This window comes from Dioscorea cayenensis, chromosome 8 (assembly GCF_009730915.1).
Source record: "Dioscorea cayenensis subsp. rotundata cultivar TDr96_F1 chromosome 8, TDr96_F1_v2_PseudoChromosome.rev07_lg8_w22 25.fasta, whole genome shotgun sequence".
In the NCBI taxonomy this organism is placed as follows: domain Eukaryota; kingdom Viridiplantae; phylum Streptophyta; class Magnoliopsida; order Dioscoreales; family Dioscoreaceae; genus Dioscorea; species Dioscorea cayenensis.
This window is the reverse complement of record NC_052478.1, coordinates 1,010,912-1,036,139: the sequence shown is the minus strand read 5'-3', so window position 1 is coordinate 1,036,139 and position 25,228 is coordinate 1,010,912. Positions and strand designations below refer to the sequence as shown.

The window sequence follows — 25,228 nt, the reverse complement described above, 5'->3', positions numbered from 1 at the left end:
TCTTCACCAATAAGCGGCTTCCACGTGATGCCAGACTAAGTTTATTGATGGTATACCGGGGATTATGATACCGCAGTAACCATGCGTTTCCTAGAAGCTTCTAAACCCAGAGGTATATGCCTTCCTTCTCCGTCTCTTTTAAGTCGGTAAAGAACTTCCAAAATTCAACCGGGAAAAGAAAAGAAGAGAAATTTTTTCAGAAACCCTAATCCAATCTCCAAGATATGGCGAATCAGCACTCGCCGTCGGCGGCATCGGCAGCGACGGCGGCCACGGTCCAGCCTTCATCACCGCGGTTCCTCTTCCCCTCAACTGGTGGGGTGCCGTCAAGCCCCTCCACAGGATCACATCGCCGGATCGGGATCGCTGTTGATCTCAGCGACGAGAGCGCCTATGCGGTCCGCTGGGCCGTCCAGCACTACCTTCGCCCTGGTGACACTGTGATCCTTCTCCACGTCCGCCCCACCAGTGTTCTCTATGGTGCTGATTGGGGCGCGGTGGATGTCTCCTTCAACGCCGTTGCTGCTGACGGTGACTCGTCGGAGGAATCGCAGCGGAAGTTGGAGGACGAATTTGATGCGTTCACGACGACCAAGGCGCAGGACCTGGCGCAGCCGCTGGTGGAGGCGCAGATCCCGTTCAAGATTCACATCGTGAAGGATCATGACATGAAGGAGAGGCTTTGCTTGGAGGTGGAGAGATTGGGACTTTGCGCGGTGATTATGGGGAGTAGAGGGTTTGGGGCGTCGAGGAGCAGCAGCAAGGCGAGGCTTGGGAGTGTTAGTGATTACTGCGTGCATCATTGTGTTTGCCCTGTGGTCGTGGTTCGGTATCCCGATGATGGGGCATGCGTAGGAGCTGTGGATAGTGAGAGTGGATTGGTGGAGAGCTTGCCAGAGGAAACGCAGGAGTTTGTAGATGCCTCTGATGATCCTAAAGGTAGGATGAGCTTTCCTTTGACCTAAAAATTTTAGTCTTTCTCAGTGATAACATGTTGCCTTTTAATCTCTGAAAAGAAATGCTAAATTATATCTTCTCAAGTTCTTAAATTTCTAAAATTTTGGCAGATGCTTGATTCGGATGAGGGCTGTGGCATGGTCCCCTTGATTTAGGTATTGAAATTTGAATGATTTTGTTCACATTTTCTACTCAGCAAATTATTTCATTGATTAATTGTTACTTGTTTGTTGAAAACAAGATCAGCTTTTGCGTTTCAACTGGTTTATGAACTTTCAGCTCTGTAACAAAAAGTAGCTGACCTTGGTCTTAAAGACTTCAACAGTACTGTTGTGTTCTTATATTTCATTAGAATGTGAGTAGCTAATGCAAGATGTTGTTTCTCTTTCAGATTGAAATGCAACTGTCATAGAAATAGATGAGAGAGGCCTTTATCAGGTACTTGTCATTGTCAACCATGCGCCTGCTGTTTGATTTGTGAAATATCACCATGTTGTCAGATGAATGTTATTAGCAGAATTGCCATTTTGGCTTTTCCCATGTTTTGTGGTTCTATTTCATGACCTTTCTGCTTTTGATGATGATACTGTTGTTTGCTGAAAGTGAATCACCATCTTTGTGATTGTTTGGTGGATTTCTGGTGCTGAAAGTGAATCACCATCTTTGTGATTGTTTGGTGGATTTCTGGAAATCTTTGATTGATCAAAATTACCTTCCTCTGTCCAGGAAGTTTGTGGCTACCATAAACTAAAACTCGATAAGCAGCAGGAACAATGTGTGGGTTTATTACATAAACTTAACCTTAAACATGCCAAATAAACCACAGCATCTTCAAAAATGTCAGATACTTGAATGCCCTAAAAATAGATATAGTTCTCCACTCTGGTTTTGATCATCTCACATCTGATCATCTGATTTTTGTTTATGAGAAAAAACATAACACCTTCAAAGCCATTCTTGCATTATGCACAGACAGTTGCATGCATGGTGAGAAAAAAATATCCACACATCCATCATTAATGTTCTTTAAAGCCTCCCTCACTGTGAATCCTCCTAATAACATCAGCTGGCTGCAAGCTCAGGGGTTTAGTGTTTATGTTTCGCAGATGATTTGCAGGTTTGGTTCTTGCAGAGACACTGTGCTCATGCCTGCCCTTAGAAGAAGCATGCTTCAGTAGAGAGCCTAAAGCATGACTTGAGCTAGATGCAGCTGAACCCTTGTGTAGCCCAGAACCATGGGTTCTTCGTGTGTTCTTGTGGCTTGTTCTCAGCTCTCGTTCAAACTGAAGAGAGGCAACTTCTTTTGAAGAGCTTGCTCTGATGGTCTGCTTGTTGAAGTAAACCAAGCTGGGCAATAGACTCAGAAGGTATTTCTTCAGCTGTTCATCACCCACATTTCTCTGAGCCGGATTGCCTTCCAAAGTTAATGGCTTGCAAGGATGTGTTAGCAGCTAATTGGCCGAGTCCCTTTGATGTTGAGATCTTGTTGAATCGCAGGTCTAGAAAGTACAGCTTGAGGAGTCTGTGAAGGCCTTCTACTTCACTGATCTTGTTACCAGCTAGATTAAGCTCCTTTAGAGAGGAACAAGAGGCCAAACCTTCAAGGCAAACAATGTGCTTACTATTGCATTAGGAGTTTAAAACATAAAAAATATGATTATAATCAAGAAAATGTGTATATGCTGATCAATATAAAAAAGATCAAGTTTGACGCTAATTGATATACTCATATACCATGACCAATTCTAGAAATTCGGTTGAAACTCAGGTCTAGTACGCGAAGACGAGTCAGATCACGGAGACCTTCAATTACCGCCATATTGTTCTTTGAAAGATTAAGCATCTGAAGACTTTTTGGAAGAACCCCAGCATTTATCCTGACTGAGCAAGATGTTGCAAATATCAAATCATAAATTCGGGTGAATTGCATAGTACAGCCAACCAATATAAACCATTTCAGAAATAAGTTGCACAATACCTATCGCATTTCCAGATAAATTTAGCACCTTTAAACCAGCAAATGAACTAAGGATCGGAACCGAAACCAACCCAAGATTTGTTATCTGCACTGAAGTGGCTGCCGGAGACAAGGATGAGATGTATGCACTAGCCACTTCCATGCCAGCACTATTTCTAGCATCAGGCTTTCCAGGAGATGCACCAGCTGCAGCATGGGAGTCCTTCCTAGAAGCAGTTTCAGAACTCTCCCCAACTTCTTCAACAGAAAAACCACTCGGAATCTCAATTTGGCTTATCCACTCCTCAATCCGCTTTATTTTTAATTCATCAGAGGTCAGATCATCGCAATTCTGCATATATGATACTTGCTGAAGGTTGCCTCTCATCTCTGCATCATACATTGTGTTTTCTCCAAGTTCACTAACCAAACAATTACCGTTGTGAAAATCACCACCAGCAACTGATTTATATTCAGACTTGCTCTTCTCATTCAAGTATGAGCCATCGCCCCCTTGGATGTCCACTTCATTACACCCAACCATTGTGCCATAATCTGCCCGATGAGGAGAATGTTCTTCATTTAATTCATTTAGCAAATTCAAATTCTCAAAAGATTTTGAACGTGGTACCGTCAATTCTTGAAGCAAAGCAGCATCAGTGGAGCTATCTGAATCCACCCGGAGGTTTGTTAGAGAACGTGATTTCACAAGGCCAGTTGGGGTATCTGCTGACAAGTGTGGGGACTCAATAGAATGGTTTGCAGAGTGTTCACATGAATGATCAGGTATATCCCCATCAAGATGCTTCATAACTCCCACAGAGAAAAGGAATTCATGCTGATTGTGTGCAGCAGCAAAATCTCCATGCTCGTTTGATTCAGCAGAATCAGTGTGACGCGATGAATCAATATGTCTGTCCATGATCCTTTCCGGGCTTCGAGCTTCATCCTCTGTGATATCATCATAAGAAAAAAATTTCTTTCTTTATCTAATACATTTCCTACAGACACACTTTTCTTAAGGCCCCCCATCAGAATAAACTCACTACTGCTACCCTCAACACAAGAACCACTTTGCAAATCTCCTGATTTCTGGCAGCTTTCAAAATGAAGATGGGAATTGTAATTAGCTCTGCACTGCTACTAGAGGCGTTCTTAAATTCTATCTTTGCTTTTGAATCAACAGAGGCGGTAGAAGTTTTCAGCCCTTTATCTTGAGAAATTACTTTAGAGTAACTGTGCGTTGCTCCATCAGGTTGTTGAGTGGCTTTCTGAAAAGATACCAGAAATGTTTTTCTCAGAAATAGAGATAGTGACTCCTATTTGTCACAAGGCACTTCTACATACCTTTGATTTCTGGTGGTGGAGAGGTGAAGCAAAGCATGAAAATTTAACCATTCCGGTTGATCCCCCAACCAAAGCTTCAAGCACCAGAAATTTGCAACTGTGACAAGCTAAGTTTTAAATTCAGTTCCTATCCTTCGGGAGATCACACTTAAACTTTAACTCATGTTGACAAGGAGTTACATACATGGGTCACTGCTAACTCAGTCCTCGTACGCTGCAAACATTAGCCGTAATCAAGAGAAAGGCCCTCAAGAACACGGCACAATCTCCAAATGTAAGATGATTTTGATCCCCACAAGGCGCAAAGAATAATCACCCTGTCATTGTCACCCCACACCCACTCAGAGGTGCGAGAAGAATATGGCACTTTTACAACGGCCAGAGTGAAATAAAGTTTTACCAACTAGAGAGATGCAGCAACCAAAGTATAGATCAAGAGCAGACCTGCAAAAAGATTAGGGTCACCATAGCAACGGATGTAGTTCACTAAACTTCATCCTAAGAAGAAATTAAGCAAAAAGGCAGAAATTCTGAAGGTACACATCACCACAGCTGCTTATCTTATACATATTTTGCAACAAAAAAATAGAGACTATGTCAAAAATAATTACAAAAATAACATTTATTATTGGCTTGTGGTGTGACTAGTTAAGTTTCAAACATCGAAAAAAACCCTAATTTAGTAAAGGGATGGAATGTCAAGTCCATCAAGTGTAAGGGGTAAGGCATGTGGTAAAATGGATATTGACAAGAACAAACGTAAGCATTTGTAAAATTATATGAGTTAAGGTACATTTGGGCTTAGTTCTCTCTAAGAAAAAGGTACATATGGTACCAACCTCAAGAACCCATTAAGCATTGTTTTGAATTCAGTTATTGCATTTTCATTACAACACAGTTTTTTTGGATTAATCAATGTCATACTCATTCCATCCATTGACCAGGAACAAGCTCTCATTTATGTTTTTCCATCAAACGCCATGTTAGATTAATTCACTCTAAAGTCTAAATAATGTAAAAGTGAACATCCTTAACTTCAGGTGCAATATCCTAGAGGAAATTGTGAATATGAATGAGATCATTGATTTCAACCCATATGTCAAGCCGAAAAAAAAAACATCAAAAGAGGTACATACTAACAACTACTAGTAGCAAAGATGATGTTTTCCTCCGCTATAGAGATGTACCAACAACTAATCAACTAATTGATGACATCACTCTCCCAAACAGAGTGGGTAGATACATCATCATATTATTTGATAAAAAGTAACATGAGCTTTCATATTAATTAATGAAGAATTTGAATTTCAGCAAACCTGGAAACTCTAAACGGTTCTGAGATGCAGAAACACTAGTAACTTCATGTACGCAATCCCATCTACCAAATTTTCCTAGATACCCCATCAAATTCCAAAGAAATTGCTCATGATCTATTTCACCAAATATCAAATCCCTCCTTCCACCTTGAATTAACATTTGTTTTTCTAAACTAAAGTGGATAAACTACGTTCATAAGTAAAGCACATCAAAGCAGTTTACATGATGCCGATATTCTGCATCTAAGTTCCACAAATCACATTGGATTAAAGAGTTTCACAAGCCGATTAGAGAAACAAGCCAAAGGCCAATCCTTTCTCCCAAAACAAGCAAGTACAAATGGTAATCCTTGCAATTAGAGCATCAAAAACCAAACTTTTCAATATGAGCGATATTTCTATATCAACAGGTAGCATTCAAACACTCAAAATCTCAACTTTTGCCAGTAGATCCACGCATTAGACAGTTGAACCCATGAGAAAATAAAAAGAATCATTCAATACACGAGAGAGAGAAAAAAAGGAAGAGACCGAACCTTCTGGCCTCCAGATTGGATCAGAAAGCCTTCAAAGAGAAAAAAAGAACTAAACGAGATGAACGTGAGGAGGAGAAAAGGGTGACAAAGGTGAGATCTTTTTTTATGGAAAAATTTTATCCGAGGACAAAGGGAGCGGTGGAGAATTAGGGGAGGTATTTATAGGGTGAGAGAGAGAGAGATTGAGGAGAACCGCACAGCAAGCCACCACCCTTTTTCTGCTCCTTTGTTCTATGTATATCCTGTTATTTTTCTCTAATAATTTGATATTTTTAAATTTATTTCAACATAAGACTATTGATTAAAATATAAGATAAATTTGGTGTTTATTTATTTATTTATTTATTTTGATTTGATTATTTAATGTCGATATTAATTTTATTGGGTTTTGGTCATATAAAATCATAATTAGGTAAGGAAATAAAACAAATTCCACAGATTTCACGAGTAGTGACGCATAAAAAAATATATCATTTTTATTAATAAGATAATTTATAAAATATATAGTTATACTTAAACATTTTATGGGCATATATATATATACATATTGAATATAGATGGAACTACTGCTTTTTATCGAAAAATCAAATGACAGTAAATAAATACTTGATATAAAAAGATAAATAGACACACAAACAAGGCATATGCAAAGCTATATAAAATAAAAATAAAAATAAATAATAGAGGGAGTTAGCCACCAAAAGATGAAACACATCAAAATAAAAATAATAATAAAATAATAAAAACAACAACAATAGACAAAAATTTAAAAAAAAACTACAAAATTGTATGAAAATCGATGTTTTTAACCTCATGGTAGCAGGACTGACTTCTCCGTTAAACAGAAAACTCACTGGTCTAGAATTCAAAGTTCTATTGTTGTGCTCGCACTCTAAAACTTTAGAGACCACCTGATTGTGTAGTAGACCAAGTCACTTGGGATGTTGGTCGCCTGCTGCAGAAATCGAATTGCCATTTGCCAAAGGGTATATATATATAATAATTATAATGGTGACCGGAAGTGAGGGAAAGCAAATTGCTAACTTTGTCCCCTCTATAATCTCACATTATTGTACGGAAAAGACACATTTACCCATGTACAATGAAAAGCTGCAGTAATAGCATGTGAGGGGCTATCCCGTGAACAAAATAATAATAATAATTAGAAGTTTAAATCATAATTAATGAGTAACTTAATACAAGGATTTCCCAGGTAATCACTTGTGTGGTTGGTAATCCTTAAAATCTAGTACACTTTAGAAAAGGTGACACAGTTTTATAATTTTAAGATGAATTAATTAATAGCTGATACTCGTTGTTATAGAACTGGCCACGCCAACAAAGAAGAGACAGCTTGTAGAGCACCATTCTAATTAATATATGTTTTGTGGATTGGAATATTTGATTGATATCCTGAGTTAATGGTGTTTATTGATGAGGGAGCACACCGGCTTTAGGCTTCAGAAAAAGCTCAGGATTTCTCAGCAAACGCAAAACCTGGAATCTTATTCGGTGTTTTGGAAAAGATAGCTTTGAATTTTGTAATTGAAAAATTCTCCATTTTTGCAGGATTGTGCTTTGTGGTAATGCTTTATTTTATTTATTAATTTATTTACTTTCTCATTGGTATGGCTGTGTTATTGTTTATTATGGTTGGATAATATTTATAAAAGGGAAGCCCAATTAACAGAGTTAATGGTTGGATAATGTTCATTAAGAGAAACCCATTAACAAAGTTAATGGTTCCAGTACTACCAGATTTGATAAGAAGAAAGGAGGCTGTAGATTTTTAAAGAATCTATTGATAACCAGAACACATTGATCACATCTTGATTGGGTTTCATTTCTCTGCCACTTGCTATCACATGATTCACATCCTTCTTTCAAGATATAAATTATATCCTGACTAAAATGAATTTTTATTTAATTATTTGTGGAGGAGAGAGGAAATCCAAAAAATAAATTTGGAATCGTCGACAGCAGGGATCGAACCTGCGCGGGCGAAGCCCAACAGATTTCAAGTCTGTCTCCTTAACCACTCGGACATATCGACTATGTTAGATGAGTAGTTGTTATTAAAATATTTATTTTATATAACACTAGTCCACAATTTTTTTTTTTTTGGGTAACAACTGAGCTACACTTTAAAATAATATTTTTATGATTTAAAATTTATTTTTCTTCTTAATATATGATTAAAATTTTTAATTATTTACTGTTTTATCTACTTCTATAATCATGAGGATTTTCATGTATAATCCTACAAGTTACACATGATTTTTTATTATTATATAATTTCTAAATTTTAATAGTTTAACAATAAGCATTGCTTGATTTAAGTTATTAATTTTTTTATCTACGCAAATATAAATATTTATATTAATTATTTTGTTCCTTTGAGTCAATGGCACAATATAGATATAGTTTAATAATGAAAAAAATCCAAGATGGTATAAATTCTTTTAATATGTATAAAAAATGGTCAAAACATAAAGAAAATTAATCAATAAATCTTGACTACTTGGTACTATTTTTTAAATATCTATTTAAAAAAAATAAATATCTCTGCATTAATACAAAATCTTAAGCAAGTCCAGATTATATATAATCTAGTAATTATTTATTTAATGAAAATTTGATAAATTACAAAACTTCATTAAATAATTTAAATATAATGACAAATGCAGGACTGGAACTTAAGAAAAGTGAACACTCCTATTCATAGATAAAGATGTTTTTATGATAAAACAAATAAATATATAATTTTTTAATACTTCATGATTAATTTTTTACAAAAACGATTAGTGTGACCTCACAAAAAATTGTGGAAGGACAAATAAAGGGTCATGCATTAGTTACTATTAACCCCTAAAATTTATTAATATAACTAATAATTAATATTAAATAAAAAGCTAACTATCATATAATAACATATTATAACATATTATTTTTTATTTTCTAAAAATAATCATAAATGCTAATTATTCAAAAAATAAAGACAAGCACAATGATGTAATGATGCATTATTTATGATAGTTTAATGATTCTCTAAAAATTTATTATGTAAAGCAAAAATAACATGTAATAGGGTAATTAGAATTTATTATCCTTATAAACAGTAGATAAACAGTATATTTAAACAGTGATGGCTTGAAGTTCTGCCACATCTTTTTCATTAGTTTTGGCGAAGACAGGAAGAAGACGATTGCATGAGAATCAATCAACGCATGCTATAAAAAGGTCAAACTGAAGAATGGCTTATATTAATGATGACGGACATGACATGACATTTTAACTAGGCCGGCATTTTTGGTTAGCTATCAAACAATTAAGAGCATGATGGACTTTTTATTTATACTTACACACCACTCTTGAATTCTTCAACACAAAGCAATAAAGAATGAAATAGGCTTTCCAGCTTAATAGTTTTTAATCAATATATATAAATAAATCAATTTGGAATTCAGATGTATCTCAATACTTAATTTTTTTTCTTTTTCCCCATCCGGTAATCAAATCTACTTTTTGTGGAGCTTATGAAATGTCCTGTTGTTATTAATATATTTTTTTCATTGTTGATATATCTATCTCTTTGTTGTAATGCTCTTTTAGTTTACTAAACAATTTATGGTTTATTTATTTTTAAAAAAAATTAATTAATGAATTCTAAATTTTTTTTTTGAAATAAATGTAGGTAAATCACAATTTTATTGAATAAAAAGAGTAATTTGGTAGTTAAAAAAAATTAATTAATAGATTTTTACGAACATCCACAGTTGATGTTTTCTATATATGTATATATAAATTCTTTAAAAAAAAATACACATGTTGTTCAATTCACAAGGAAAACAAAAAATAAATAGAAACTAAATATCAACTGCATCATAACTGCATATCTAACTTTGGTAGTCAAAGGTGGCCATCCAGTTTAGATCTTAATAGTCAGCCCTCACGTGTCATTTTGCTTCTTTCCTCGTTTTTGTTTTTTGGTAGCCTGGACCAGAATACCAGCACGCCCTCTTACCAAATACCAACTCCATTGCTTCTTCTATTCTCCCATCTTCAGATCCTCAAATACCACCTATCCTCATCCCAACCCCCCATGCACCATGATCACAATCCTCTTCCAGTACTCTTTCTTTCCAACAATCTCACCACCACTAGTCCTAGCTAGTCCTTCAACATGTCCCCTCTGCTACTACAACTATTCCTCTTTTCTCTCCTCTTCATCCTCCATTGCACTTCAGCCATGGACTCTCTATTCCAAGGCCAATCCCTCAAAGACGGCCAGACTCTCATCTCTTCCGGCCAAGTCTTTGAGCTCGGTTTCTTTAGTTCTGGCAATCCTTTTCACCGATACGTCGGCATATGGTATTATAACTTATCCGTTCAAACTGTTGTCTGGGTTGCCAACCGTGATAATCCGGTGACAAACACCACCGGAATTCTCATCATGGCCACAAACGGAAACCTTCAGGTTATCAATGGAAGTGGTGCCATCATATGGTCCACTAACATCTTCACATCATCAAACAGTTCCACAGCGAAGCTCAATGATTATGGCAACCTTATCTTGGAGACAACTGACGATAAAACAATGTTATGGCAGAGTTTTGATCATCCTTCTGATACATTTTTACCGGGAATGAAGCTTAGTTTGAATATAAAAACTGGGGATAACCAGCTGTTCACTTCATGGAAGAGTCTTACTGATCCAAGTAAAGGGAACTATTCTCTTGGCATGGATCCCTCAGGTTCAGCTCAGATCTTCATCTGGGAAGGGAATTTGCCGAGGTGGAGATCCGGCCAATGGGATGGGGGGACATTTATTGGTACTAAGATGAGGGCTCTCAATATTTATGGATTCTCTCTAACAAATGATCAGCAAGAAGGGATGATGTACTTCACCTTTGCACCGGCTAACAGCTCTCTTCTGAAGTTTGCCTTGCAGTATGATGGAGTGGAGAACACCTCAATTCTAGTGCCACAGACTAAACAGTGGAGCTCTGTGTGGGTGCAACCTGTGAACGAGTGTGAGATTTATGGGCACTGTGGGATCAATGGTATGTGCAGCTTGGTTGGAGATTCTTCTTCTCCTGCATGTAGTTGCTTGCAAGGCTTTCAACCGAAGTTCCCCAGTGAATGGAATAATGGTAACTGGTCAGCAGGTTGTGTGAGAACAACTCAGTTGGAGTGTGAGATATTGCTGAACAGCAGCAGTACTAGTAGTAATAACAACAGTGAATCAAAAGGGAAGACTGATGGTTTTGTTCAGATTGAAAGATTGAAGCTGCCTGACTTCTCTGAATGGGTTAACACTGATGGATGTGAGAGTTACTGTATGAGTAATTGTTCTTGCAAGGCTTATGCATATGTTACATCCATTGGTTGCTTGGTTTGGAGCAGAGATCTCATTGACATCTACCAGTTCTCAGATGGTGGCCAGAACCTGTTCATCAAAGTTGGTGGTCTTGATCTAGGTAAGAGATTTTTTCATATTTTCCTCACTCAACTTTCTAAAGATGAAAGCTTTCATTAATTATAAAAAAAGTAGTAGTTGTCAGAGCTTATCTTTGTTTTTAATTAGGCTTGAATAAACACTGTTTGACTGTGATTCCACCAAACTATTGTGGTGTGGTCACTAGCTAAGAACAGCCAACTAACACTAATATATTCTTCAATTTCAAGCTTTTGAAGCATCAATGCAAGACATCACATAATATTAAATTATCATCATTTTCATCAACTATGCCGGCCAAACTATCAAAACAGGTTGTAAAATATATTCCATTACTTGTTTTGTAAAGTTTATTAAGACAACTTCGTTTTGGCCTGCGCTAGGTAGGACCTGTAGATTGGCCTTTTCTGAAGACCATATTAAATTGATCCAGCCACCAAGTTGGCTGATGCCAATTGCTTACCAAATCAAAACAATTACTAGATTATTTATTTATTTATTGCAAAAAAAAAAGGAGATATTTTTCCCTTTTAATTTATGCTTCTTTTATGAGGATATAAAATAGAATTTGAATTGAAGATGGAGCCCTGCCTAGCAAAGAGAAAGTGGAGCTCTATCCATTTTACCTGGAAAGCACTAAAAGCTAGAACAGATTCAGTGCATCATAGCAACCAAAATTTGAATAGGCAATAACTTAAAATCACACGTTAATGGTTAATGGACTATGATGTGATATGCCTTTGATAGTTTTTGAACAATGGGCACTTTTATCAATGTTTAGTTTAGATTTTTCTTCACTCCTAATTAATTATGTCAGCCACTTGTGTGCAGATGGGAGCAGCAAGATATGGATAACAATTGTAGTGGTATCAGTTATTGGAGTGGCCATTTTGCTACTTGTCATATCCATGTGGTGGAGGTGGAGGTTCAATACAAAGATCAAAGGTAAGTTATATGCATGCCTACATGTTCATTTGTTGTGAATGGATTATTTAAACACAACCACGTTTGCCATGGTAATTGGTCATGAACAGAATGGTGGAAGAAAGATGGAAGGCAAGAAAACATATCTTCCAGTTTGCAGCTTAGCACAGATGCCAGATCAGGATTCTCAGGAGTGCTTGAGCAACAAGAAGAAGGACAAGAGGGAGAAGATGTTCAACTACCAGTATATACTGTTGATTTTATAGCTTCTGTTACTGATAACTTTGATGAATCAAATAAACTCGGAGAAGGAGGGTTTGGCATTGTTTACAAGGTAATAATAAATTATGAGAACAAAGCTTAGTTTTACTGACTGTAAATGGTAAATAAGAATCTTAATCAATGCACTGTATACTGAAGGGAGTGCTGCCTGGAGGAGAAATAGTGGCTATCAAGAGATTATCCAGGAGTTCTGGGCAAGGCCTGGAGCAGTTCAAGAATGAAGTTATACTGATTGCTAAACTGCAACATAGAAATCTGGTTAGATTACTTGGTTGTTGCATTCAAGGAGAAGAAAAGATGCTTATTTATGAGTTCATGCCCAACAAAAGTTTGGATGCTTTCCTCTTCGGTATGTTAAAGTTCCATTAAATTCAGATATATGTACATCTAATTTGTAGCATGTCTCAGTGACAAATGATGATAAATGACTGCAGATCCAAGGAAGAAAGAGATGTTAGGTTGGAGTAAACGGTTTGAAATCATCAAAGGAATTGCTCGAGGACTTCTTTATCTTCACCGTGACTCGAGACTTCGCATAGTTCATCGTGATCTTAAAGCTAGCAACATCTTATTGGATGAAGAGATGAACCCCAAAATCTCAGACTTTGGTATGGCTAGAATTTTTGGTGGTGATCAGAACGAGGCAAACACAAACAGGCTGGTTGGAACATAGTAAGTAAATATTAATTGTTCTTCTTATGCAAATTAACCATACATTACTAAATATGCATTGTCTAATGATGCAATACAGTGGATACATGTCTCCAGAGTATGCAATGGAAGGTCTTTTCTCAGTGAAGTCTGATGTTTATAGCTTTGGGGTATTGATGTTGGAGATTATAACAGGCAGGAGGAACAACAGCTTTTACCATTTGGAGGACTCTCCGAATATCATTGGATACGTGAGTTATCATATGAATCATCAAGGCAGTACCAGTACCATGTTAATGCAAATTTCAAGCATCTAATATAGCATTAATTGATTATTTTTTCAGGTATGGCCACTATGGAATGAAGACAGAGTAATGGAGTTGATTGATGAGAATATGCAAAAAACTTGCTCTGCCCAACAGGTGTCAAGATGCGTGCACATTGGTTTGCTATGTGTTCAGGATCGTGTCAATGACAGACCGGACATGTCTGCGGTTGTGCTGATGTTAGAGAGCGGAGGTGCAATTCTTCAAACACCCAAGCAACCAACTTTTGTTTCAGAGAGAGGTCCTATTGAAACAGGGCCATTTTCTGTAAATGATTTGACTATTTCAATATTTTCAGCAAGGTAGATGCTTATGTATATAACTTAGTTGTGTTAGATCTTCTCTAGCTGTGAGATTTTGTGAATGAATTGTATGTGTAAATTAAAAGAGAGTCAAAGAGAGCGGATACCCAAAATTCATGTTTCAAGGCGATTCATGGTGGTTGTAATGATCACTTTAACCATAATCAAGGTCCTCGTGCATATTTTCCATTCTTTGGTTTGAAGAGTTTGTGTTAATTTTTAAGTGTTCTCTGGGTAAGAACCAGGATAATTTTATTGAAAAGAGCAAGAGAAAATTAGTTTGACTTCAATAGCTTCTGTTTAGTTTCAAGACAAAACGTGTTGAAGATTCAACAAGGAAATTTTTGATGGTCAGAAGACTTATATGGTTTGACCTCCAAGTCAAATAATCGGCTTTGTTAGGAATGATTTGGAACAAAATCATTTGTTGGTCTCATAACAAATGCAAAGCTCATCCCCAGCAATCATGAACAACAGCAGGCTGCTGCTTCTTCTTGCCATCCTGTTCCTGTTCATTAGTAGCAATATAACATCATCTTCAGATGCAGTAGTAAGTGACACTCTACGACCAAACCAGACCCTGAGGGATGGGCAATCACTGGTGTCAGCTAACCAGAGCTTCGAGTTGGGTTTCTTCAGTCCCCAGGGCAGCACAAACCGCTATGTGGGGATATGGTACCACAACATCTCGGTACAAACTGTGGTTTGGGTTGGCAACCGAGATAGACCAGTGGCAGATGCCAGTGGCGTTATCTCATTTGACAGCTATGGAAATTTAAGGATTGTGGATGCAAGAGGAAGCTCATTTGTTTTCACATATGGTTTTAGTAGTACTGAAAGTACCGCAGCCAAGCTCTTGGACAATGGCAATCTTGTTCTTATGGATGCAAATAACTCATCTCAAATTCTTTATGAGAGTTTCGACTATCCTACTGACAGTTTCCTCCCTGGGATGAAGCTGGGTCTAGTCCGCGGGCAAAATCGACTCCTTACTTCATGGAGAAACTCCGGCGACCCAGCCACCGGAGATTTTCTCTTTGGAGTAAACCCAAATAGTAGCGGTCATCAGCAGATGTACATCTGGCAAAAGAACACAATTTATTGGGACAGCGGACCTTGGAACGGGCAAATATTCAGCCTGAGACCAGAGATGTTCAGTCTTAATTCGTCCGAGTACATGCATGTCTTAAGTCCTGAGGATGACTACCTTACTTACTCAACCAAGAACACATCTATCATTCCCAGGTATGCCATGAATTTTTCAGGCCGAATTCAACTGCAGCTATGGTCGGAAGCAGCACAAGAATGGTTGATCTTATGGTCTCAGCCAAGACCCCAGTGTGATGTTTATAATCTGTGTGGGGATAATGGTGTCTGTGACGAGGAAAGTGTGCCTGACGGTCAGTGTAGTTGTTTGAGGGGCTTCGCACCGGCATTGGAGTCACTGGCAGATTGGAACATTAGTGTTACTAAACCTGGTTGTCTTGTGAGAAAATCTAGTTTACAGTGCAGTAGGACAGGGGACAAAAATGGCTATCTCACGATGCCTAACACCATAAAGGATCGGTTTCTTTGGATTGATGTAAACCTCCCTGCTGATCCGCAATATTTGAATGTTAGCAGTGCTGCAGAGTGTCAATCCTCATGCTTGAGTAACTGCAATTGTACAGCATACGCATTCACCAATATGTGTCAACTCTGGTATGGAAATCTCAAAGATTTGAAGAAAGTGAATGGAGCAGCTGCTGGTCTTTATCTGCGTCTCGCTCCTTCAGAATTTCCCGGTAAAGCAAATGCTGCCATTGATTGATACTTAAGATGCTTAATTTAGCATTCAATATGTTTTTGCCATCAAAACAGATGAAAATAGGAATTGGATATGGGTGGCTGCAACTGCGACTGTTCTTGGATTGATTCTTTGCATGACCTACATGTGTTACCGGTGGAGGAGAAAAGACAGAGGTATCTCTGATCATTAAAAATATTTTTTGACTTACTGTATTCATTTGCAAATGATTAAATTGCTCTGTTTTTATTGTGACCAATCAGAAAGGAGAAAACTGTATCAAGAGCAGATCCTGTTGGCATCCATCAGAAGAAATCTTGATGAAGCTGGTGAGAGGGGTCCATCCTTCACATCGTTTAGTTTTTCTAGAGTAGCAGATGCCACTGAAAATTTCTCGTCTGCCAATAAGCTAGGCGAGGGTGGATTTGGACCTGTCTACAAGGCAATACACTAATCTTATAACAGCTCTCTTGTGTATATTAATTCTGTTTCAATGTTTCTTGTGTTTTTTGGTTATTCCATGATCAGAATAAAGTAGTCTCCTCATGGCAACAAAATAAGTAGTATAGTACAACCATATACAACATATTTCAGATATCAAATTCTGCTGAAGACATTATTAGAAGTATCTTCATACAAATTCATTACAGGGCCAGTTACCAGGGGGGCTGGAGATCGCTGTCAAGAGACTCTCCAAGAGCTCAGGACAAGGATTGGAGGAGTTTAAAAATGAAATTATGCTTATAGCCAAGCTTCAACACCGAAACCTGGTTAGGCTTCTGGGTTGCTGCATTCAAGCAGGAGAGAGGATACTGATCTATGAATACATGCCCAATAAAAGCCTAGATTATTTCCTTTTTGGTCTGTTGTCACTTGTGACTAGCTAAAAAAGTTCCGATAAAAGCCTTGACTTTTATGAATTAAACTCATGCTCACTATTGTTGTCATTTATGTCACATAGAACCAACTCGAGGTGTAGTGCTAGACTGGACCAGGCGCTTCAACATCATTGAAGGAATAGCTCATGGTCTTCTGTATCTTCACAAGCACTCCAGATTGATAATCATCCATAGAGATCTCAAGGCAAGCAACATTCTCTTGGATGATGAGTGGTGCCCAAAGATTTCTGATTTTGGCCTTGCCAGAATTTTCAGCTCAAATGAAATGCAAGCCAACACTATAAGGGTTGTAGGTACATTGTAAGTATGAACTGCATCTTCTAAAACTGAGAACAAAAGAAAACTTACTTAATCTAACTGTTAGATTTGCTTTAATGATGAAATCCAGTGGCTATATGTCTCCGGAGTATGCTTCTGAAGGACTTTACTCAATTAAGTCTGATGTGTTTAGCTTCGGAGTCCTGCTTTTGGAGATTGTGAGTGGAAAAAGGAATGCTGGCTTTCATCGGTACGGCAACTCTTTCAACCTACTAGGATATGTAAGCATCTAAACAAATTATAGAACACTTGCTTCTAGATACTCTAAGTTCAGATTCTGAAGTGTTTCAGGCATGGGAGTTGTGGATTGAAGGGAGATGGCCGGAGTTGGCGGATCCAGTGATAGGCAATGCATGTCAAGGTTACCAAGTATGTAAATGCATTCATGTCGCTCTCTTGTGTGTTCAGGAATGTGCTTCTGATAGGCCTACAATGTCGGAGGTCATCAATATGCTTGTCAATGAGAACAGCGAGAATGTAGAAGCTCCAGCAGCTCCTAAGCATCCTGCTTTCTTTGCTACGAGAATTAGAACGGAAGATGATGCTCCCTTGACGAATAATGAAATAACTGCATCAACCTTCAGTGGGCGTTGAGTTCAGTATCAAGTTCTTAGTTGCATGACAGAAGGTTGTGTTGATCAAACCTTCAAATGTTTGCTAGAAAACTTAAACAGGGTTCTCAAATTCTTTCAAGAATTTAGTTTGTCACAATTAATCAAGCAATTTCTTTTTTTTTTCCAAATACGACGAGCACAAGTTAGCCAGGGGTGTGCACAAGAGTCAAAAATTAATCATTCAGCCCGTGCGTCCTCACTCGGCTATGCATTTAAAACCTTATTGCAAAATGATTTCAGTTAATCCTTGGAAAGCTTCCTTTCTTTGGGATCCTTGGTGCTCTTGCATTCCTATTGCTTTAATGCCGACATTTATTGACATGTAGGCTAATTTGGATCACATTACTATGGTTGATGTTATTCATAATGACGACTGGGACTTCAATAGTCATAACGGCCTCCTGGGCAATATCCTCAATTTGGATCCCAATAATCTCAGTAATATTGATCCTTCTTCCAGTAACCGCTGGGTTTGGTATCCTTCACCTCCAAGCCTTAAGTTTTATGCGGCTGTTTACCACAAGTTAAATGATATTACTCCCAACAATGCTTCTTGGTCTAGTTGGAAAAAATTATGGACACTCAAATAGCCCCTCGTGTTAAGCATTTCATTTGGTTAATATTTATAGGAAGACTTTGAACGATCGATCACTTATTCAGATTAAATCTTGGTCCGGACATCCCTTGTGCTCTTTGTGGGCTTCATCAGTGAGCATCTATTTGTTTATTGTCCTAAAATTCAGACAGTTTGGCTTTTGATTAGCAGAAAGGTTAATCGGCACATCTCTTTCCCAGATAACTTTGCTTTTGGGTCTTGGCTTGCTACAATCATTCCCAATTTGTTGTTTCTCTTATTGCAGCAAGTGCTTGGTTAATTGGAAGAACATATGTGATGTTATATTTAGAAATGCACAATTGAATGGCCATAATGTTGTGTGTAAAGCTTTTGCTCATACCAATGATTTTAATATCAGTAATCATAATGTTCATGGCCGGAAACTTATTCACAACAACTTTTCTTAGGCCGATGGACAATTTTTGTTCATTTATACTCAATTTCAGAGTTCCAGGTTTGTATCTTCAGCTGGTTTCTTTGTTTCTAATGCTAACTTCGTCGTTTTTTTTTTGCAAGGTGTTTCTCTGGTCCTGCAAACGATGTTTTCAGCGGAGATTTGATCACCTTGGAGGCAGCATTACATACTACTTGGGAGAGGAACACCCTGATTAAGCATATTTTCATTAACAGTTGTGCCGCTATCAACGCTCGCTATCAACGCTCTGTCCGATGATCATTCACCCATATCTTGGAGATTTGCTGATTTTATTTCCAATACCAAGTTTTTGATGAACATGAATGGTGTCAAGGATCAAAGGCAAAGATAATGCACAGCACCCACAATACACTGGGCACTCAACTCATTGGAAGCCTTAGAGGAATACTGAAGCTTAATTGATATATTAAGACTTAACTTCTAAGCAAACAGAGATACAATATATAGAGGAAACAGTTGACTTAAACTACTGACACAACAATTAAACTTAAAGCAAAGATAAGACAAAACACAAAAAGCATAAAGGTACTTTGAAAAGTAAACATCCAATCCGCAGCTCAGGCACCATGCAACTTACAACGTAGCCACCTTCCAATGTCTGGTCAGTGTCTTCTTAGCATGAGGTCATGAGTAAAGCCTGTCAACATGGCAATCCTTCGTTTCGCTTCACATCACACCTCCGAACTGGTTGGGCCCGACGATTAACCTTGCTACCATCAGCCTCAATCATCATGCATTGACTCTGTTTCTATCAGGACGAGATCTCCCTTATTGGATCATGAAAAATTTTAGTGTTGCTGGTTTTCATTTCTTTTAATGCATTTGTTCCCCAGTTGACTTTGTGTTTCAAGTTACTGGTTTTCATTTCTTTTAATGTATTTGTTCCCCAGTTGACTGTGTTTCAAGTTTCATGTTTCCTTTAACCTTTCTGTAGTACCAAATGCTGTTTCCAAGAGCTTATGTATCCTAAATATTGTCTTTATTAAACTTGTCTATTGCCGGAGAATCGAATAGTGCATGGGCAAATAAATTATTAGCACGAAAACTAGAAGCTTGTCAAGAAGAAGCAATAATGGAAGCTTACTCTGTTAGACTAGAAGAGCATGCATGTAACATGAGGCAAAATCCACAATAGGCAATTTTCCAAAACTTATTTCTATAAATATTATTGAAATCGTATCACATTCCCTGAGAAATGTAATATTATCTACCTATAGACATTGTGAATGTTAGATCATTCCCGGTCTGAAACTCTGGCTTGCTCGACGAAGAATCACCTTCGGAGTAACCCTTTCTCAATACAAAGCCTGGCTGTTTAGGTTTAGGAATAGCTGCATCCTCACTGGCAAGCATCAAAACTACAGATGACATGGTTGGTCTATCTTCAGGGCGCTCTTGCACACAAAGAAGTCCTATTTTTATACATCTCAAGACTTCATTCTTCGAATATAAATGGCCAATTGATGGATCAACCAGCTGAAGACCATTACCTTCTATCGATAGATTCCACGCCTGTGCCAATTCAACACAAGAATGTTAGAATTTGATGTATAAAAACTATGTGAACAGGAACTGGTTATTGTACTTACTCGTCCCAGAAGGTACAGATCAGGATCAGAGAGATAAACTCCCCTGTTCTTTGTTCCACTAATTATTTCAAGCATCAGAACTCCAAAGCTGAATACATCTGACTTCACTGAGAAAAATGCCATCCATGGCATACTCAGGAGACATATATCCACTGCAAACCAATAAAAAAATGTCTCACATAATGCAAGTATAAAATGTGTAAAAGATAATCGGCAAACTACACTTACTATGTCCCAACCACTCTCAATGTCATGGCTTTTGTTTGATCCCCTCCAAAAATTCTAGCCATACCAAAGTCTGAGATTTTGGGGTTCATTGCCTCATCCAGCAGGATGTTGCTAGCCTTAAGATCTCTATGAATGATCCTAAACCGTGAGTCCTGATGAAGGTAAAGAAGCCCTCGAGCGATTCCTTCAATGATGCGATAACGCGTTCTCCAATCCAGCAATGCACTTCTCTCTTTATCTGGTGGAAATAAATCATAGCATTAGCAAACATCAATTCATTATCCAAGCTTTGTCTTGAGCTCATTTCATAATTCCAGTTATTTCATATCAGTGAAGATGATGGATGTGTGAACAGATAGACTAACCAAAGAGGAAGGCATCCAAACTCCTGTTGGGCAAGTACTCATATATCAAGATCCTCTCTTCTCCATGAATGCAACAACCGAGAAGCCTAACAAGATTCCTGTGCTGAAGTTTTGCAATCAGCATCACCTCATTCTTGAACTCATCTCTACCTTGTATGGAGGTCTTTGACAGTGTTTTCACAGCTATTTCTTGTCCATCATCCAACTTACCCTGAAATTCATCACATCAAGACATTGTTAGCAGGACATTAAGACATTACTAGCAGGAACAACTTAAATCCAACTCTATTAGAGTAAATTCAACAAAATTGTTAAAAATTACCAGGTAGACAGGTCCAAATCCACCTTCCCCTAGTTTATTTTCAAAAGAGAAGTTGTTTGTTGCGGCGACGACCATTTCCAAGCCAAACAATGGTAGCTCCAAGTCCTCATTTTCAGTTCTTTCAACTATGTATTGCTCATCAGAAGAATCAGGAACTGATAAAAAGCAGCAACATTGCTTACCTTGTCTCTTCCTTCTCCATACATAAGTAGCAAGACAGATGATTAGAAGCAAAGCAAGTAACACACTCACAACTGCTATTACAGCTTTATGTTTTCTCTTTCCAGATTGAGATTGGCTCAGCAAAGTCTCTGCAAGTAACTTCAAAATCAGAACATAAAAGAGCCTAATAATTATTGAAAATTCACATAACATCCCCTGCCCTGCACGACCAACCATCCTACCAACATTATCAAATCATGAAAAGAAATTTAAAGGGACAGTGACCATTCTGATTCATCACTGCACAATAATCAATAATATCCTCAATTAAATGTAAACTGAATTGGAGCAGTTGATTCAATTAAAGGGCGCCTATTATTCAAAAATTATGTAGGAAGCTTCCTCAAAAATCATGTCAACTAAACAAAGACTTCACTTCCACAAAACCACAATAGTCAAATTAGCCGGCTATAATATAACTCAAATCTACGTGTAAATCCACCACACCTCAATTCATAGTGCAATCAATCTGCATCAAAGATTGATCACCCATGGAATTTAATGGCGGTGGTCATGCTCCTGGACTCTTTAATAATAACAAGAACAGCAAGAAAACTACTAAAAAAAAAAAAAAATTATGTAAATGGTGATAAATGAACATACTGAGATCAGAGGCGGCGAGCCGGACAAAGAAATCCTGACCACCATCGACGGAGATAGCACTGTCCATGAGATTCCCCTGCCATGTTATGCACCCAGATCCACCATTCCGCACATCAGCATTGGAGTAGGCAGTGCACAAGCAATTCATCAAACACATTGCCTTACATTCATCAAGGCTCATGTTCATGTCCACTGTCACGTTCACAGTGTCCGGCAACAGCACATTCGACACCGTCATGAAGCCATCAGTGCGATTCTTACAATCCAATTGAGTTTGCCTCACGCACCCACCGCTCCCGTCCCTCAGCGCCCAATCCTGCGGCGACTTGGGCACGAACCCCGGTAAGCAGCTACAGATTGGGGAGTCATTTGGGTCACAAGTGCCGTATGGTCCGCACGGCGCGTAGGAATCGCACGCTGTCTTCGGGGTGTACCAATAAACGCTCCACTCACCGGTGCTTTCGAGCCATACAAAGCGCTGCACCGTGCCGGACTGGTTCATGACCAACCGAGTGATGACCAATGGATCGGAGACGGTGTACATGTAGTACACCTCTTGCTTGTCGTTCATAAAATAGAAGTTGAACGCGGTGTAGGTTCTGGTCTCCGGGACACCACTGAACTGGTACCCTGTCCATGGCCCTGACCTCCATCCTCTGTTGGATCCTGACCAGAAGGTGAGCTGTGGAGCACCACGGGTATCCATAGCCAGTGTGTATGGCCCCTGAGCTGGATCAGAATCGCTCGTCCAGCCGGTGAGATTGCGGTTAAGGCCCCTGGTGAAATCCCACCCAAGTTTCATGCCAGGGAGCAGTGTGTCAGTGGGATGATCAAAGCTCTGCCACACATAACTACTGTTGTCATTGAAATCACTACCAGATTCCATGATAACAAAATTGCCGTTGTCCAAGAGTTTTACAACCGGATTGGAAAGATGGCTTGGTGGTGTGATGATGGAAGTAAAAGTGGAGTTTTGTTGTTGAGAAATAGTGAGATTTCCATTGGTGGAGATGGAGAGAGTTGCAGAAGAAGAGTTGGTGACAGGGAATTTTCTGTTGGCTACCCAGACAACAGTTTGGACACTGATATTATTGTACCAAATTCCGAGAAAATAGTTTGTAGAGTTTTTGGGAGAAAAGAATCCCAAAGCGAAGGTACTGTTAGAGGAGACTAGTGTTTCAGGGAAAGAGAGGGGTTGGGTTGGGATTATGGTGTCCCTGGCGATGATGGAGCTGGGGAACAGGAAGAGTATGGACAACAACAAGGCTTCTTGGCCTTTGGAAAGTATTCTCATGTTTCATTGCATCTGCGTTTCGATAGTCGAGAAACATGAAGAAATCAATACATTTAAGAGCGAGAGAGAGAGACGCGAATAGATTCGTTGACTGAAGACCTGCTTCATTTACTCTCTCTCTCTCTCTGACCGACTTAGATCCCGTTTTTGTGGTCTTTTTTTCTAGCGACTTCAGATTTTACATGCAGTGCAATAGATGTGGATGTTTTTAAAAGGTGGATAAACTACTTCATTAAATTTAAGAATAAAAGCAGATGCAGAACACAACTGTAAACAATGACAAACTACTCATACGCAAAAGAGTGATATGAGAACCACAAAACAAACCCCTGAGGATAACCGGTCATCCTCCGACCCACTCAACTTAAATGTGGATGTTGTTCTATTGTCTTTTATTTTTATTTTTAAATTTTCCTCACAACTTAGATGTTTTTATTTAGTTTTTTGTTTTTTCATTTTCGCACGATTTAGATATAATGCAATAGATATAGTTGATATAATACCTAATAAACTTCTGACACATATAACAAAAATATATTAAAATATAATAATTATTTTATAATAATTTTGTTTTTTTATTAAATTACTTATTTTAAGATAAATTCAAAATAAACTACATAAATTTCACCTATTAGTTTTAATCTACGTGGTTTATCCACTTTTTAAAAAAATAAATAAATAAATTTCAACTGTTATATTTGAGTTTCTATTTTCCAAAGTTTAGAATCGAATTCTGTCGCGGTCGAGTGACTTTAGGCGTGACTTCAGACGTGTCCCACTTGGTGATCTATTTGAGTACCAAAAAGCATAAAACAATTCATAAGGCCCATGGACCAAAGTATAGGAACAGAAATCGAAGAGACAAACTCATGGGCCGTAGCTGGAATTCAATGTGAATGGTAACAGCCCATCGCAAGTCATTGGTGCTGTTTGGTTGTCGCCAACAATAAGATAATTGTTTTTTGTTGGGTGTTGTAACCAAACAAACAACAACACTTGTGGCTCTAAAGCCCATTCTTTTCAACTACTACCACGATAGGCCTTTTTGGAACTTTTTTTTTCCTCAAACAACCTCAGAAAAATCTTTCTTCTTCACCATGATTTATGAAGGTGCGGCCACCCTTATTTAGTTTAATAAGTGGATCAATGGTTGCGCTCTTCTAAATCTCTACCCAAAGATTTTCAATAGTACTTAGTTTTTTCTAGATAATGTTAAGGATCTTACATCCACTCTGCAAGTCAAACTTTTGGTTTATGACCTTTCTATCTCTCACATTGTTGCTAAAGTCACTACTTTGCCACCGGATAATAATGATCTTAAAAGGTGGTATCTCACGTCTAATGAAAGATTAGACAGATTTTTAGTTAAATCATTCCATAGAATTCTAATCGATGGAGTCCAGTGATGTTGGGTGATATAAATAATATAAAAAGGTGTGTGCTCACATAAAATTAACCTCTTCAACTCACATAAATAATGTAACAAATTTCCATCTCCACTCTTCATTTGTATTTAATGGATAAACTATAATTTTATTGAAATTAAAAACAAACCAAAACACAAGCAAACAAAAAAAAAACTAAAAACTAAAAATCATTCACTAGAGGTGAGGCACTGAGATAACAAAAAAAAACAAAACAATAGAAACAAAAAAAGAAAAAGAGAAAACAACCTAGTTGGAGAAACCACCATCTAGAGGCATAGGCCTACAAAGGCGGACAAAAAGAGCAACCTACACCAAAACTTGATTTTGTTCTGAGTCAATGCTTTGAAGTGAAATCCTTGCGCTTATGAAGTGAAACCTTTGCGTTAATTATTGAGGCTGACAAGAAGAGCAATCTACTCCAAGGCTTGATTTTGTTCTCACTCTTTATTTTTT

General features: G+C 37.9%; 3 protein-coding genes, 1 long non-coding RNA gene, 1 other non-coding gene and 1 pseudogene across 8 annotated transcripts; 2 read left to right on the top strand and 4 right to left on the bottom strand.

The window, feature by feature from the left end:
• Positions 1-146: 146 nt before the first annotated feature.
• Positions 147-1,499, top strand: LOC120266928 (universal stress protein PHOS34-like). Of its 2 annotated transcripts, none has more exons than XM_039274583.1 (3): positions 147-939; positions 1,068-1,107; positions 1,344-1,499. In XM_039274583.1, the coding sequence occupies exons 1-2, from the start codon at positions 225-227 to the stop codon at positions 1,073-1,075; spliced, it is 723 nt and encodes a 240-aa protein (XP_039130517.1). In that variant the 5' UTR covers positions 147-224; the 3' UTR covers positions 1,076-1,107; positions 1,344-1,499. The 2 variants fall into 2 exon arrangements, with proteins under 2 accessions (XP_039130517.1, XP_039130516.1); XM_039274582.1 differs by having other exon boundaries at positions 148-939; positions 1,068-1,112; positions 1,349-1,499.
• Positions 1,500-1,959: 460 nt separating this feature from the next.
• On the bottom strand, positions 1,960-4,015 carry LOC120266927 (leucine-rich repeat-containing protein 49-like). The gene is given in 4 exon segments (XM_039274581.1): positions 1,960-2,378; positions 2,380-2,555; positions 2,692-2,838; positions 2,936-4,015. Coding segments are annotated over 4 exon segments (1,629 nt in total). The 5' UTR covers positions 3,837-4,015; the 3' UTR covers positions 1,960-1,973.
• A 22-nt stretch (positions 4,016-4,037) lies between these two features.
• On the bottom strand, positions 4,038-6,157 carry LOC120266930. Of its 3 annotated transcripts, XR_005538326.1 has the most exons (4): positions 6,114-6,157; positions 4,446-4,705; positions 4,262-4,358; positions 4,038-4,185 (listed from the first exon to the last, which is right to left on the bottom strand). It is a non-coding gene; the product is annotated as an uncharacterized LOC120266930 (long non-coding RNA). The 3 variants fall into 3 exon arrangements; XR_005538324.1 differs by having other exon boundaries at positions 4,262-4,705; XR_005538325.1 differs by lacking the exon at positions 6,114-6,157 and adding an exon at positions 5,578-5,739 and having other exon boundaries at positions 4,262-4,705.
• A 1,927-nt stretch (positions 6,158-8,084) lies between these two features.
• Positions 8,085-8,166, bottom strand: TRNAS-UGA. The gene has a single exon. It is a non-coding gene; the product is annotated as a tRNA-Ser (tRNA).
• Positions 8,167-10,005: 1,839 nt separating this feature from the next.
• On the top strand, positions 10,006-18,552 carry LOC120266784 (putative G-type lectin S-receptor-like serine/threonine-protein kinase At1g61610). Its single transcript, XM_039274443.1, has 14 exons — positions 10,006-11,593; positions 12,403-12,516; positions 12,606-12,829; positions 12,916-13,126; positions 13,212-13,449; positions 13,529-13,679; positions 13,773-14,058; positions 14,518-15,840; positions 15,917-16,018; positions 16,106-16,284; positions 16,493-16,703; positions 16,804-17,041; positions 17,130-17,280; positions 17,351-18,552. The coding sequence occupies exons 1-14, from the start codon at positions 10,297-10,299 to the stop codon at positions 17,651-17,653; spliced, it is 5,028 nt and encodes a 1,675-aa protein (XP_039130377.1). The 5' UTR covers positions 10,006-10,296; the 3' UTR covers positions 17,654-18,552.
• Positions 18,553-19,926: 1,374 nt separating this feature from the next.
• Positions 19,927-23,455, bottom strand: LOC120267413 (annotated as a pseudogene).
• Between the last annotated feature and the right edge of the window lie 1,773 nt (positions 23,456-25,228).